This window comes from Centrocercus urophasianus, unplaced genomic scaffold, assembly GCF_019232065.1.
Source record: "Centrocercus urophasianus isolate 14NV4802_14NV808 unplaced genomic scaffold, USGS_Curo_1.0 seq_23, whole genome shotgun sequence".
Classification (NCBI taxonomy): domain Eukaryota; kingdom Metazoa; phylum Chordata; class Aves; order Galliformes; family Phasianidae; genus Centrocercus; species Centrocercus urophasianus.
In genome coordinates, this window is record NW_024884789.1 from 2,540,975 (window position 1) to 2,557,790 (window position 16,816).

The 16,816-nt window shown below is 40.3% G+C and overlaps 1 protein-coding gene across 4 annotated transcripts in view; it reads right to left on the reverse strand.

The window, feature by feature from the left end:
* Window positions 1–1,840: 1,840 nt before the first annotated feature.
* ASB7 (ankyrin repeat and SOCS box containing 7) overlaps window positions 1,841–16,816 on the reverse strand; it is a 30,753-nt gene continuing 15,777 nt past the window's right edge. For all 4 annotated transcript variants that reach the window (XM_042824534.1, XM_042824535.1, XM_042824532.1 and 1 more), the window contains 2 exons: window positions 15,875–16,480; window positions 1,841–5,719 (listed from right to left, as the gene is read on the reverse strand). In XM_042824534.1, coding sequence (XP_042680468.1) covers window positions 5,580–5,719; window positions 15,875–16,480 — 746 coding nt within the window. In that variant the 3' untranslated portion in view covers window positions 1,841–5,579. The remainder of the gene's footprint in view (window positions 5,720–15,874; window positions 16,481–16,816) is intronic.

Consider the following 16,816-nt stretch of genomic DNA (forward strand, 5'->3'; position numbering starts at 1 on the left):
GCTGTACGTCAGCTGTTTTCAGACTTAAATTTCCTCTTTGCAGCATCTCCCTTCTAGAATATTTTTCATTCCCCTTTCCCAGCCATTTAGGGAATATCTCACAGATGCTGAGAGGTCTGCAAAACACTGAAAAGTATTCTCAGTAGCACTTGTAGCTCTCAAGCACGTTGGCTGTAAGACTACATAAATCTGATTATAAAGAAAAATGGAGCGAGCTTCAAGAAGGCATAGAGGTGCTTGCAGACCCTTTAGAATGCATCTACCCCCCATAGATGCATCACACAAGCTTCCTGCAAACATGAAGATAAACCTTCAGTGTTCAAAACTTACCTGGGACCTCACAAACAGCCGTCAGCAGCATTGGAGAGCCCAGATGTGGAGGAAACAGCTGGAGTTCCCATTTCTTTGCTAGACAGCTGGAGACTTCCCAATGAAAGACAACACAGCTTTCGATCCCAAGCTTTTGCTGCTCCAGCTGCACACTGTGGATCCCTGGGGAATGCACTGGCTGAGGGATTCCTGGTAGCATGGTTTCATAAAGCAATACACATATCTGGCTTGTTTCTTGCGAGATTAAATCACATCTCAAGCTTTCTTTCAGTTAATAACGTGAGCCAAGAAGTTCAGCTATACAGAAAAGGTTCAATATGGTAGTGATACGGAACAAACTTCCACCTTTCAATACTTACCCAGTTTCAAAGAGCTGTATAAAGCCTTTGAGGCCACGGTAGCCCCAACACATGCAGAAGCAAAGAAGTTAAATGCTTCAGTGGAAGTGATTGGGGAAACACATGGCAGATGCAGCACGGACCTCAGCTCCCTGATCTTCGCTCATTTTCATCAGCTCCATCACTTCTGCTCTCAAAGAAGCAAAAGCTTTAAACTGTGGTAAATAAAAAAAGCCATATACTGTTGTAAGAAGAAAAAGGGTGTTTTGCTATGTAAGTGTACTTCCTTATCACCCACTTACACCGGTATAGGCCACATACTCTAAACAATGCCATTTGTCAACAGCTTGTAAATAATTTTGTTTTATAAAGTAGTAACATTAGCCACTGTTTTAAACTTAACAAATGAACACTCAAATGGGAAATATGATACATAAACAGGAACAAAGTCTTTAACAGCATTTAGTAAACACACCAGTGGCCGGTCTGTTAGGAACCATCATCAACAGTTCTAAACACAACTGCTGACTGTACAGCTTATGTACTCCACTGATGTTTGTGCAGTGTGCTACCGGGCAATGGAAAACATCTCCCCCCATCCCTTCAGCTTATGTTTTCAAATCTACTCTGCTCCTTCTTCAGGTTTTGGGTTTGTTTGTTGTTTTTTTTTTTTTTTTTTTTTTTTTTTTTTTTCCCCGTTCAAAACCTTGCTGCAACTTTGGCTTGTACATCACTCATGACTGAAGCCAATTGCTTCCAGTTCCCATTTGTGTGCCAGGAACATACATCCCCTGACTCAACTTTTTATTAGTAAACGGACACAAACCAGATTCATCTGTAAAACGACCTCTGTACGGGCAATTTCTGCATTTTAGCCAGCTCGTGAACTTTGGGAGAAAAGGCAGAACTTTTGGAAAACCCTGAAGTGGTTACACTGGAATCAGGGCAGGGAAAACCCAAACACGATTCATAGTGAGAGCAGATCCTTCTACCTTCTGAAGCCCAGCTCTAGTGTGCAGTGAGTTTTATGCTCTTATTCCCTGGTAGAAGGCACATTCTATTGCATGAGACATTTGAACTGCTACGGAGGGCAAACTGCAATACCCACCCAGTGCACTGGCAACATCACATGCACAGGAGACGGTAAAAGGAGTAGAAGAGACGGACAAACATTGAGAGGAGATGTGTAAAGTGGTATCATGTTATTAAAACATTACACTGGAAATCAACAGAACATAAATGAAAAGAAGGTTTTAAACCAGATTCAAGTTTTTTTTTTTTTCTTTTCTTTTAAATGTGAGTCGATCCAAAAGCAAAAGCTTACATTGCAAAGGAAGAACAAAATACATCATGGCATTGGTAACACAGAGTTGCATGGAAGCCAGACTTGTGGGCAGGGTGCAAGTTGCTCATCACAACATCACTGTGGGCCCTGGACAGATTTAACTGAGAAAGTTGGGATCCCAAATTTTTCACCTATCCAGGTCTTCCTTAGTAAACATGCTATATATTCTCTTTTGCCTCAGGGTGTTTCTCTGATGAGTTTGTCCAGATGTGTTCTCCTACTATAGCCAACTAGAGCCAGAAAAGAAGAATTTTCCACGCTATCCCAAAGGAAGCCAAAGTTATTCCAAGCATGAGTGATAATGAATTTAAAAAACGAAACCCAAAGAGCCAGAAACAAATCCACAAGGAAAAAAAAAAAAAAAAAAAACCAAAAAAAAAAACACACAAGAGCTTTTCAAACTAACAAGTATTGTCTATAATGTAAATAGTTTAGAAATATGGTAATTAAATAATCTAAAAAAACACTCTTACTCTGCTGTACATTTATAAACAAATATTTACAAAAACTTTCCACTTTGTTTTAAAGGATGAGGTTTGCAGTTTGTTAACGATCAGAGTCTTTTACTCATATTGATTCTTTGGTGTACTTGCCAATTTTTTAAGGTTTATTAAAAGTGTTCAACTGTGAATTTTACGGTAATGGAGCTAGGCTACATAACAAATCTGTATTATGCACTTCTCTTTCCACATTCCAGTCCAAATGAAAAACAAAGCACATTTAGTTCTTCAAAGTATTTGTGCATGATAATTTAAATCATAAAAAAGACCAGATTCCACATGAAATTTGGGTAGGATTAACGACGAGTAACCCTACTTCACTGAGCACACGTATAACTTCAGATAGCAACCAGGACTATCAGCAGGCTCAGAGATACACGTGCTGCAGCACTTTGCTGAATTGAGGTCAGAGAAACCAGCTGCAAGAGATGGCTTGGCATATAAGAAATGCTGAGGGCTTCCCTCCGCCGTGGGGAAGGGAAAGGAGAGAGGATGAAAATGAATTTAAACTAAAGGCTTTTTACTGGCCTGAAATGTATGTGTTCCCTTTAGATGTCAGTTACTTAAATAACCAAAAAACAAACCTCAAACAATAAATAATGGAATTACACATTTCTTCATTAAATAGCATTCTTGTTACCAACAAGTCTTCCATAATTTTCTTCAATCACAGCAACAAACAGAACAAATAATTTGCCTTAATATAGATTGCAACTAAAATATACTCTAGATTACCTTAGAAAATATTACTGTAAAAATTCAGTGGGAAAAGATATTGGTTTAGACCAACTTACAAGTGTAGTGTACAATACTAAGTATTTAAAAAAAACAAGAAGCAGTTTTAAGGTTCTGATCTTGTGTTACAAAAGAAAATTCATGCTTCAAACCTGCCAGTTCTTAGTTTTCATCGTGTCTCAGTTCTGCAGAGCCTTTACACCTTAAGGGCTGACCAGTCCTGCTTCCACCACAGCTATGGGCAGTCACACACTCACATGCACACCCCAGCCACACGCTCTGCCCTCACACATCACCTGGCTGGAGTCCCAGCAGGCCCTACTGGTGGCCAAGGCTCAGGTGATGCAGTTGTGGGATCAGCCATGGGCGCTCCCAGTGCTCACATTAACCTGGAGGTCACGTGCTGCTGAGTGGGCTACACTGGAACTGGTGCAAGCTGGAAATCAAGAGGTTCTACATCCCATCACCAATCCTCTGAGCCACAAATCTCCAAAATCACTTATGGTTTGGAAGCCTGATGCAGCCATTGGGCACAGCAGGGATGGAGAAGCCTTCTCGCTGCCACAGCTCTGCTGCATCCACTACCAGTGGAAAGGTTCCTGCTTCAGGAACTGCAACCCAGGGTTACAAGGTATTAAAATGAACCAGCAGAGAAACAATGTGACTAAACCCGCTTCTGCCTTTCTTTTTTTTTTTTTTTTTTTTTTTAAAAGTATTTTTAATACTAAATATTTTGAAAGTGACTGTTAAAATTAAAAGCCACCATCGGTTCCTTCCATCTCCCCATTTCCATTGGTATAATGGGTACAAAACACTCCAGACATTAGAGGGGCTCTTCTGGAGTCAGTGGGATGGCAAAAGGAGAAGACACTGGCATATGACGACTCCGTAATCTCTTGAGCATAAAGAGAGTGAAACAACTTCAAATTTTGGCCCAATCTTCCTTTGATAGCAAGAATTTCAATTGTTATGATCAGAAACAAAAACTCTTTAACAGATCTTTTTAATACCTAGCATGAAGAACACATCCAGTAGCCAAATTTCAGTACTCCTTTCAGTTGCTGCTTTTAGATTACTAAAAAATCACTTGATGTTTGCAGAATTTAAACTTCCAGTATGAAGAGGGTGCTTTCCTGTCTGTGTGCATATAAGCTGAACACCACTTACGTGCACTTCCCACTCTCTAAGCTGAAATAAATCGAATTTCAGAGCAATAACAACAACAGAACTCATCAATGCCTTCAAAATGAAGGGCCTGGCCAATTTCTTTCCTACTTTTTTTAAAATGGTTGTAATTTGGCTGAGAACCCACAGATAAAATTCCAACCGAATGTGAAATAAAGCAGGTTATACATTCATGAAATTCAGGGATTAATAACGAACAGCAACTGCCACCATCATCTCAGTCATGTCCTGTAACACTGCAGCGAGGCAGCAGTTCCTGTTCTCACAAATAATGCACTGAGACTAGATGAGGAATAGTGAGGGAAGGAATTAAAACAAAAAATGACAATAAAAATACATCAGAAAGATTATTGCACAGGAGGCACTGTATGAGAAACAATACATTGGCTTCGAAAGTCTAGATTTTTTTAAAGTTAATGTGAAAAATAAAGAGGCTGTGCCTCTTCATAGTGTTCCATCACTGTTAGGATGAGACAAAAAGAGCTGCCCACTCTACAGGGAACGTCAGCAAAGAGGGCTGAATTTGATAGGCATCTGAACCACAGGAAAGAGGAAGAGGGCAAAATAAAAAGACGCTTGAATTGAATAGAGTGATATTATGAGTGATATTGTTACTTCTTAAATTTCTAAATTATTCTCATACAGTACCCAATTACATTTTGATTATCAACTCTTCCCCTACCCTGCAAAAACATCCACCCTGGTAGAGACAAAAAGCCCCAACAGACCACAGGTCTCCAGAGGTCTATGGGTATCTTTTGCAGGACTGGCACCTTGATTTCCAGACTTTTACCAAACCTCTGCTCAGCATGCCAATTCAAAGCAACCCCCTCCGTCATTAGGCCACATTCCACCTCCACTGCAAGTCTGCACACCGAATGTGAAAACAAACAACTGAAAACCCAACAGCAAATTCTAAAATGTAACATCGTATAGAAAGCTTGGACCTTGTAAACTTGGACCAAGAAACCAAAAATTAAGACCTTCTAGCATGTGGCATAAAAAAAACCCAAGGAAGTGTATACCTGCCTTCTGACTTCACAGAAAAATCAGAATTTGCATAGGATATACTTTGTGCAAGGCAACAAGCCTCTTCAGTATCTGGAATATAACTAATCTTGCTCAGAGTTCTTCTCTTCATGGATATCAGATATCATCGAATTTGTGTTTTAAGTAGTCTTTCATAACCTTGGCAATGGGTAGTTCATCAAGTAGTTTTAGGTTTTGAAGGCCTATACACTGTCGGATTTTAATTCGGCATAGATCTTGCAAGTTTCTGGGCTGTCCTGAAAAGAGAAAAGGAACACAAAAGTAAAATGATTTTAAACATGATTTAAGAAATAATTTACTCAGTAAAATAACAGAACTGCTGTCTTCTGAGAGGAAGAAGGAAACAGCACGGGCAGAGGAAAGGGAAAAGTTACAGTAAGAAGTGGAAATTAGTGCCTTTCTAATGGATAATTACTCAGTGAAATCAAAGGATGAATCCTGAAAACACTGCCATTTACACACACGTAATTTTACTGATGTCAGTGTAAAGAGACTCAACCCACGTGAGGATTCCCCCGAGGCAGCAGCATACAGTCAAGGGTCTGCAGAACAGCAGAACTAATCTGTTCAATTTTTGTGCATTTTTTTCTATCCTTGTGTCACCTGGGAAAAAATAAAACACAGTCTTGCTTCTTTTCAAACGTTCAGACATGAACTTGTATGCCATCTGCAGTGGGAAGAGGCAGCCCCCTAGGAGACCAAGGCTTACCAAAGTTATTTGAGGATCGCGTGGCAGAGCTGAAGATTGCTTTTTTCCCTTCTAATGAAAAGACAAAGCCTTTAGGCTTCGCACAGCCATAGCCCCATCAAGCAAAAAGGGATGAAAACGAGTTAACCACAATCCACAGCAGACAAGCTTTACAGACATCACGCTGATTTCTAGCAAGGGTTTTCCAAAACAACTGGTTCCCACCTTGAGAAACAATCCTCCATGCACCATAACGTAGGAAAAGTTAATCTAGCCTCGCATCCCAATTGTACCCAGCAATGGATCCAAGAAAGGAAAGAAAAAATAAGAGCAGAACAACAGCCATTGAGAAACCCTGTCCCAATACACCCCTCCAGCTTTCAGCACACAGCCTTCCTGCAGCAAGGCTCCTAAAGATCCAGGCCTGCAGTTGCTGTGCCCCCTGTACATCTGTCTAATGTTTTTTGAACCCATTCACATTTTTAGTATCCAAAACATCCTGTGGCAACACATTTCACAATGTAACGAGGCGTCGGCTGGAAAACTACAAAGTGCTTTTATTTATTTTAGATCTGCTTCCTGATTGCGTTGCCGAGTGCCTTGCATTCTTCCAGTTGCAAAAGAAGTGATGAATAATAGTTCTTGTGGCAGTCATAGCTTTATATATCTCCATATCACCCCGTCCTCCACTCATGCTCGGTGCCTCTTTCAAAGCTGAAGACATTGACTCTAATTAAACTTTTACTCTAATTAAAAATTTCCCCACCAGGAGCCAATCCAATGCTCATTGCCTGCCTTCTTCATTCTACTCTATTCATTTTGAAGTCACCCCAGTAACAAATAATTGATTATTGGCTGCATCATGACCTGCAAAAGTAGTTATGCAGCTACTGCACCCTGCAATGGTCTGATGCAGAGTGCTTGGTACAATGGTGTCAGTAGCAAGATAACCCATCACCAACCCAAAAGTAACCCAGTACTGCTTTGGCGAAGAAACATATGGCAATTGCACTGAGCTGTTTGAACGCCTGCTTCTCTGAGAGACACCAAAAGTGCATTAACAAAGCAACTTGGCCACAAGCTCCTCAGCCCTATTCAAAAGGAGGGCTGCAGGGCAGAGCTGCCTTCCACCAGGACAGTGCTGGCAGTCAGCTCCAATGCAGCCCTGGCTCAATAGACTTTGACATTACAAGTTTATTAGATGCTCTTGCTAAGCACAGAGTAAAGAGATTATGAAACTATTTCCTGTTTTCTACTTTGGGCATTCAGTACTTGGTTTCAGTTGCCCCTTATAGCCAGTTCCCCTTTCTCTTTTTTTGTTTTTCCCCCACTACTCTGTGTGGGTTTTTCTATAGAAATAGGCTGATGGACAGGTATACACTTGGATTTATCCTAAGCACTAAAATTATCCGAGGTAAGCTAGCAGAAGTAATGCAGGAAAATAGTCTTGGTCCATTTTTAAAGTAATCAGATTTGAAATTACAGAGCATGAAAATTGGAGTTTCCCTTCATATCAGTTTATAATACTTTCACCACACTTATCACCACAGTATCTAAATGTAAGTATTTTTAATTATATACTTCAGCCATGGCTTCGAATACAGGTCAGCAATTACTTTGCTCCCCTGGTGTTGTTTTTTTTTCTTAGCAAATTCTCTTCCCACTGCAAGGAATGGATTTGGACTATCTAGACAACAACTGAATGCTCCACTTCAGGGAAAGATATGTTGTTTGCTATAAGAAACAAAGCAGAGGGATCCTAATTATGATAAAGAAATAGTTCTAATGCTTTAATTGTGAATGCAAACAGGACTCAAAAAAGATGCACCTCCTCACAATTTAACTGCAAACAGCAGAGCCAGAGGCTAAGAAGGACTACAAAGCCTTGTTTTCTGAATGAGGATACACAAAACAGCTATAAGACAATGATTTCTGCTTTCAGAAATCAATGCCTTTTAATTAATATCCTGTGGGTTACTTGACAGGAAAACAGGACAGACAAAATACCCAGAAGAAATTTGTTATCAGCTAACTCAAAAAGACCCGATTATCAAACATATGACATTTTCCCCCAATAAGCCTAAAATATTTCCTGGGAATGTGTTAACAATGGACATTTCCAGTGTTAAGCACCAGTTGCTGCATCTAGTGGCTGTTGGTGTCTTAGGTCATGCCTTGCAAATTCCAGGGTTATTAATGCATTTGTGATTTATTAGAAACGGTGTCTAGAACACTTACTCATTCTTGGTTGCATCTGAATGAAAACGAGAAAAAAAATAAAGGATTACTGACCAATGTCAGTGAACCTTAGTTTGGCAAATGAAAAATGTTATTAGTAATTTGGCAAAGTAAGGCAAGTTAAGTGATGAATAAAGCCTGTTTAAAAGTGATTAGAAAGCAGTAATTCTGATTATAGCCCGCATCGTAAGTTTGGAAAGCTGCTGAGGCAAATAAGCTAAAAAAAGAATTAAAGGAAGAAACAAAAACGCAAGAGGTAAGATTGACCTAATTACCACTGTCATGCAGAACAGTTACATAAAACCAGTTCCGTTTCCCATCATGTTAAAACAAAAAAAAAATTAAAAATCCTGATCCAGTGTCAAAAGGACACCCTGAGCCCAGCGGTGCTGCTGGCCCATAGCAGGCAGGGCTGTGCTGGGCTGTTACACAAGCCAACACCTGCAGCTGCTGGGAGCTGGAAGTTTGCTAGGGAATTCACAGAAACCAGTTTGATACTTCAGAGGATTTATTTTGCAAGCTTCATGGTGATAAGCAAATAAATTAAGAGTATTAATTACGTAAGGAGAGATATATATTCTTTGCTCCACTGCCTGTACCGTGTGCTGCAATGGGAAGCAGAAATCCCCACCACCACACTTGTGTAGTTTCCCAAATATCAAAGAAGTTTCTTTGAAGCACAAGAAACACAAAACTTAGAATTATAAAATAAAGAGGTCTCGATTTTCAGCTTTACTCTCTCTACAGACAGCAGGCTTCAGGATGTGAAAACTGTCCTAACTCAGGTGTTCACTCAGGTACTCAAAGTTCCAGCTTCTTGTTTTCTTTTTTCCCTTAAATAATTATTTGCTTAAAAAAAACAGATTTCAAAGCTGATGTCATTAATAGATTAGCCTCGTCTGGTAAAAACAAGAGGAAAAAAAAAAAAAAGCACACATTACAGTTAGCTGTGAATTCCCACTCTGTGCTTTATCCCCCTCCTCCCGCAGTCCCGAGGCATTCTGCAGACAATCTGTTCCCAACAGAGCTGGCCTCCAGGCAAGCCCCAGCTCTGCTCATGGCTGTGTCCATTACATCCTCAAGTAATTTCACAGCAAGCTCCATTTCAATACAGCTAAACTTGGGCCTCTTGCTTTACCGAGCACAAACAGTTTGCCTAACATCTGTGTGCGTTACTTCCAAGAGTTGGAAGGGACAAGGTAAACAGTGAGCTTTACAGCTCTCAACAAAAAAAATAAAAATCAAGTTCCCAGTTTTTCTTTTCTGCGCTGTTTTCTTTTTCCATACATCCTACATGATAAATCAGCCAAGCTTTTTTCTTTCTTTTCTTTAGGACGTGCACTGTAAATAGAGGAGCACTGACAGCTCTGCAATGAGGACATGCAGTAGCAGGGAACACACAGCACTGTCTCTTCTATATCAGAACCTGGCTCACCTGCTCCCACTCCATGCACAACCACAAATATCACTTGGTACATCAAACTTAAGGGGAAGATTTTATTTTTATGAATGGTGTCCCGTTAACTTTTATCTTATATAAATCTTCGCAGCATTAATCAGAAGTATGCAACCAGAACCTAACTTACTACTTATCCATCAATACCAACAGCCTGTAGCAGAAGCTTTGCTGGCAGTAGTGATCTGAAGAAGTCATATCTGTGGGTTCAGGCGTAAGAGAAAAAAAAAACCACAAGAACCAGCAAACGTTAGGCTTCTTCAATAAACACCAACAGTCCTTTGTCATGTATGCTTGTAACTGCATACCCCTTGGATACAGTCCTCCATCCTCCTGTATAGCACACACCACTGACCTCAGCCACACACAGCGCAGGACCCAACGCATTTTGCAGAAGTTCAGGTTGGAATTTGCTCCCTATACCAAAGTTCTGTTTAGGATTTGCTCCCTCTGCAAAGAACCTATGTCAGCATAACAGCAGCTCCACCGCTGAGAACTGTGCCAGTCCATTCCTCCTAGGCAGACGTGCCCTCCAGGAAACAACATGCTAACTCACCTAACAGGTACTATGTCCTACCAGTCCTTGAATACAGACCAATTCCTCAGACAACACTAATTATTACAGAGTGTCACAAGGTTTTAAGCAAAAGCACTGTGAGAGTAGAGAAAGAGAATTCCTGCCATACTCCACCGAAGATCCTGCACCTGCACAAAGCAAAGTCACAGACAGAGCCAAGAGAGTGCTCAGGAGTAACTGCAATTACACACGCAGAGGTTGCTGGAAATCCTTCCTGATCTTTTGTTCCACCTACTAAAAAAAGAAAAAAAGAGAGAAGCGCTTTTAAAAGCAAATGGTGTCACTGGTTTGCAGCATGTAGGCAGTTTCTGAAGAAGTTCACAAGTGAACAGGAACATCAGTTTTGTATTTTGGAAGATGCCCATGGTTTTCTCTGCAATATTAAACACATCTCCCCAGAAAGCTTGCAATGGAATTTCTCAAACAGAGCCTCTGCCTCGCCGGGGAATTGTGAAAGGCTGAAAGCAGCAGCAAGAAGCCATTTGGTAGTTTCTTTTTAGCTACAAATGAAACTTAAAGATTTGTGAAACGCCAAAGAAAGCTGAAAGCCGATGTATATATATAGCTGGTGGCAGCTGAGTTCATTGAGATTTCGATGGTTAGTATTTATACCTGCAGCTAACTGCTGGGTCCATCTCTTAGCAATAGCATTGGGTTGAGCTTGGGGGGCTGCCAGAGTTGGGGGGGCAAAGGAAGGTAGGAAAGATACAAACAAATTAAAAATTGATCTTATCTCCTGGAAATTCACACTCCAAGAGGCAGTAGCACAGTCTAACACACCATCACTCAGGGAATGCACAGACGAGGATGCATAAGCCAACAGGATCATACTGCAGGGATGCAATCACCCAGCAACTGGCCACTGAACTGAGCAGGAATTCAGCCAGTCCTTGTAATGGGAGATCTGTAACAGCACAGGAGATGCAGTTTCCTGTGTTCAAATAACAAACCCCCCCCCCCCCCATACACACACTCACCAATGTACAAAACAACAGCTATGTAACTAAGAGGAAAATGCCAGAAAAAAACAAAAAAAAACCAACAACCAAACAAGTATCACAAATCTACAGGCCTGAAATATATGAACATAACACGCAGGACTGCATTTCTGGAATGATTGGAAGACAAAGTCTTCAGTGAGAAAGTGAACATATTATTTGACTAGCAGCAACAACATGACAAAGACAGCTTGTAATTTGTTGTTTTAACTAAATATCAGAGGGGCTTTCTGAGAAACTTCACTTCGGTTTTGTGGTCTGTATGTCCCTATTAGAACAGCAGGGCTTTAATGGACATTCAATGCTCTTTGAAAAAATAACTCATAATAATTCTTAGATGTGTGTTAACTTTCACTGTTTCTGACACAGAAAATACGTACCAAGGAAGAGTGCTTAGGGGACTGAAAATTTATACTTGGAAGAGCAGAATGCCAGAAAGCTCAATGCTGAGCATAACAGGTGTATTTAGTAGTAAGACTTTTAATATAATAAACTATAGATTTGCATCATTTTGTTTTAAATATTTCATATTTAATCTTTAAATTTAGTCTTAGATGAATTTCCATAGCAGTCTCAGTAAGAGTTTCAATTCTGTTCGTCTATTTTTGGAGACAAGGGAGCCTGAAAAGTAAAGGCTGGCTTTAACTGCAGTCTGAGTTAGCAATTATGTTCTGAAATATCACACTAGGAAATCCTAACTTCAGAGTTAAATGATTATTGGAAATTTACTCCCCTTTTCTCTAGACAAGGACTTGGGCCATGTTTTTATAAAGTTATATGTTTATGTTTTTATCAAGTTTATAAAGAACTATACTGGTCTTTAAGAAACAGTTACCTGCAATGTGTGAAAATTGTTTCTCAAACATTATTTATTACAGACCCAACTCAAGTGACAGTTATATTTGTTTAGCAAAGAGACAAAGACAAAGAGGATCTCCTTAGCAGGACTTTTGTCTGAGTTTTCTGCATGCTCACAGTGCTACACAGATTTTCTAGACAGGAAAACGACGCTCCCTATTCAAAGCCAGTATAACTCAGCCTTTGGAAAATAAAACAGAATGCAGATGAAGTATCTGTAATTCCCTTCATTTGGTGAGCCTTAGATTCTGTTCCAGGCCTGCAATCAGCTCCCTGATCGTGTTACCACACTTGCCATGCTCCACTGTTGAGGCTGATGCAGCCTGCAGCCCGCAGCTGCTCCTCCGCCGCCTTATCCCAGCAGCCATTACCTTACATGAGCACTACGGGAACTGAGGAAAGCTTCACGCTTTTTCCCTTCCTTTTTGAAATCAGAACTGAATTTCTAGTGCCTAAAACTCAGTCTGTAAGATTTATTTATTTCCCCTAATGCTGATGTTTTTTTTCCCCTGCCTCCAGCATCCTCTTCTTAAGTTGTAATACTCTCAAATCCCCTTCACCATCGATATCCCATCTTGGCCCACCAACGCACATACACAAAGCTAATGCATACACACCAAAAAAATAATAATAAATAAACAGATTTCTATTTACCATATACATGCACTCCTTCCAGTTTTCATTTAGTATTAAGTAAATGCATCTCTTGATTTTGCATTAGAGCATTCCAAGCTTAACGCTTCCTAACGAGGCAGGGACTAGTTTGGTACAACTGAAATATATCCAAAAAACACTCTTTATCAGATGGATCTCAGACACCATGGCAGGCACTAACACAACCTTTTGGAATACAGAAAATAGAAAATAAAAGGAAAAAAAATAGGAAAAAGAAAGGTGATAAAAATATTCAGCAGTTTTCATCCTCAATTTTTTTTTTCCCCCAAAAAGAGACTTATTTTTTAAACAAAGAGTAAGAAAAAAGGAGATACGAGCAACTGTTTGTACATCAGACCAACAGCAGACTCACTTTAAAAAACTCCATTGCTCTCAACTTTGACATTTATGCTTAAATACTGAGATACAACTACAGAGCAACAGAGTAAAGGAATCTCTGCCTACAGCCAGGAAGAATATCGGACCTCCAGCATCAAAAAACAAAACCCAAAGATGCCCAATCCTCCTACAGGCTACCAAGAACCAATATAGGGGTGCCTGAGACTGTGCTTTCCTACCTGCTGTGCACAGGTAGGGAGCTAGGCTACAGGATGCCATAACTAACCTTTATGGGATCTACCAAAACAAACAACAATCACACTTTTGGTAGTCCCAACTGTAAAAATGTTTTCTGAGGATAAAAAAATAAAAACACAGCAACTTACACTGTATACATAGACTGCTAAATAATATTCCTTTTCTCTGAAGCATGCAACTGCTTTCATTAGAAGACACACACGAGTGTGATGCTTTCAGAGTTTGAATGCATTATCTGTAAGCTCAAGAAATCTTAAATAATTAGACCTAATGCAACTAGGAAGTAGTTCTTGTTTTACTGTCAGAGACATTCCTCAGAACTCTGGGCACACATATGGAACATACAGCTGTGGATTTCTATATCAGCATGTAAAACTCTGCAGTACGATGGCCAAGTAAACAACCAACACATTCCTGTAAGAGCCAGGCACTGCTACCAGCTGCAAGAAAGTTACAGTACGAACTCTGCCCAAATACTACTGTAATATGTGTAATTTTTTTCTGAGTAAATACATATTGCAATGGATGGAGAAACAAGATCCTTCCTGAAGTGCTGCAGGGCCGGAGCTCAGCAGTTCCCTGTGTGCGGGCCGATCTAACTGGGAACGCCGCTCCAAAGCCCCAGCTCCTTTCTACTTATTTCCTCTCTCCTACACTGTCTTATTGCAGTGATTATTCATGAAAACAGTGGAAGACAGTGTTTGGAGATTTATAATAAGGGCAGCGCAGTCTGTTTATAGCTGTTTGTAAACACATATTCATAATCATTTTGCTCAGAAGCACAAAGCTGAAGTGTTTTTGTCAGCACTCGTCCTCCCCGCTTTCCCAGATCTCCTTCCATCAGCACAAAATTGGAAGAGTTCCAGGGCTGTTATGCTGGCCACAAAATTAAGCTGCTCTTTTTTTGTAGCAGAACTTAGCCTCACTTCAATGAAATGAGAAAGTAAACCCTTAAGGTACAGAGTCTGCAACCTCAGCTGAAATTACCCGAGTGATTTCCAGCTTTGGGAGCAACAACGAGAAACTGAAGCAGATCTAAAATTTTGTGCTTATGGATACCTCCTAAGTGTTATTATTATTATTATGTTTTTAAAGCAAGAAAAGCAAATCTGGATATTCTATCATCTATTAACAACCCTGACCGTGCTACAGTAAGAGGCTCCCAGAAGTAAAAGCAAGAGGAAACAAGTATGAAAAGGGGTCAAGAAAAGTAATAAAAAATAGAAGTGACTACTTGACTTTGTCAACTTCCACCTTCCCAAAAAAATTCTCTTCGTATTTCAAGACAGATGCAAAAACAGCACATCAGGAAGACTAAAATGAAACTCCAAACGATTCTCCGTGTCAGTTAGTGGGAACAGATCTCAGCTGATTCACCCCAGCCCACACTGACCTTCAGAAAACACGGTGTGCTCAGTTCTCAACCAAAACCACCATAAAGAAAGAAATAAGAGGAACCATAAGGGGAGGGAAAAAAAAAAAAAAAAAAAAAAAAGAGATACATGAAATGCCCCACACTTCCCACTGGTGTAAAGATCATCCTAGCCGGATGATAATTTATCGAGCCATCATGCTTGAGCTAGTAAACTGCTAATTGTTAATAAGCAATTCCTAAGTGCTTTTAGCTAATACTACAGTTATAAAAAACACCATTACAACATTGCATGCTGAATGGAAGAGTAGGAAAGCTTGCAGATGTCTAGCACCAAAAAACCCAATAAGCAAAACTGATGGAAACACTCTCAGTTTAAACATCAGAAGTAACGACGAGTTCAAATCTTTCATCTTTTGGAGGCAGCAACAAAATCAAAGCCCCACACAGCAACACGAATCCCCTCAGCGTGCAGGAATAAGCTGCGGCGTTTTGCTGTTTGCTGGAGGTGAGAGGGAGAAGGAATGTAGGAGAGCAAAACGCAGCAAAGCTCTTCCCTGCCCGCACTGTGCTGCCAGAGGACAAAGCCAACGACTGCTGAGCATTTGCGGTGCGCTCCCCCAGCAGAAGACCCCCACAAAGCCAAAAAGCAGTAAACATCCTACTCTAAAGGTCATAAATTAAACTAGATCTTACAGTTTTGTTTTTTTTTAAAAAAAAAAACTTAATGCTTCCTGTTGATACTTAAACAAAACTAGATCAAATGAAATATACTTCACATCAGCACCTTTGTCAAGTATGAGATTCCCAGTACCAGAATCCCTTTACCTTCCCAGAAACTGTATAGTGCGTTTCATCAAGGGGCAGAGAGAAAGCATTTTTCTCCTGGGCTAAATTCAAAGAAGGTTTTAGAGGACACCGTGCCCAGGGATTAACTTTTCTTACATACATACTTGTCACTTCTTGTAAGAAATCCAGACAGGGTCGGCTACTTCCAGAAATACTTATTGAAACAGCCAGTGGGGTCTGTCCTTCATAGTTCCTTGTGTTAGTGTCTGCTCCGTAATTATACAACATTTGTGCACAAAGCACATCATCTCTAAGAGCAGACAAGTGTAAGGGCGTCTGTCCGTCCTCCAAGCGCCCCAAGTTTGTGTCCGCCCCTCGCTGAAGGAACATTCGGCAGTACGAATGATTGCTTTTGATCACAGCGTAGCGTAACAGGAAACCATTCTGAATGTCGATGTTGGCATTGTGATCCAGCAGGATTTTCACGCAGCTTGACCTCTCGCGGATAATGGCCAGCTGAAGCGGGGTAGTACCTTTATCACTGAGCGGATCAACCTCAGCCTTGAACTCCAACAGGAGCCGGACAAACGAGTCTCTGCCGTAGTGGGCTGCTACATGGAGGGGAGTCCAACCGTCGTTGCTTTTTGCATTAATAATGTCACTCCTATATTCCGATTCCAACATCAAGCGCGCGATCCTCGCTCGGCCGTGCATGGCTGCGTAATGCAGAGCAGTGAAGCCTCCAATTAAGTCCTTAACCGTGGGATCAGCTGAAGTTAAAATAAAATTAAGAAACAATTAGAAGGCATTGGGGTAAACCAGTGCTGCAAACAAATAATCAAATGATTGAATGTTATTCTTTTCAAGCACAGCAAGACAGGATTTTTTGTACTTCAAACCAACTCTTGCACCAAACGCTATTGTAAAGAAAAAGCTAAATTATATTTATGAAAGAATTACACAAACAAAAAAAGAACTTTTCTTTCATATACATATGTTTCCATTTGACAAATAGTTTTCAACATCTTTCTAGCACTCTCAGGCTAATTACCCCAATCTCTCTGTCCATCCAGTTTTCCTCCAGCTCTGTAACATTACATTTCTTT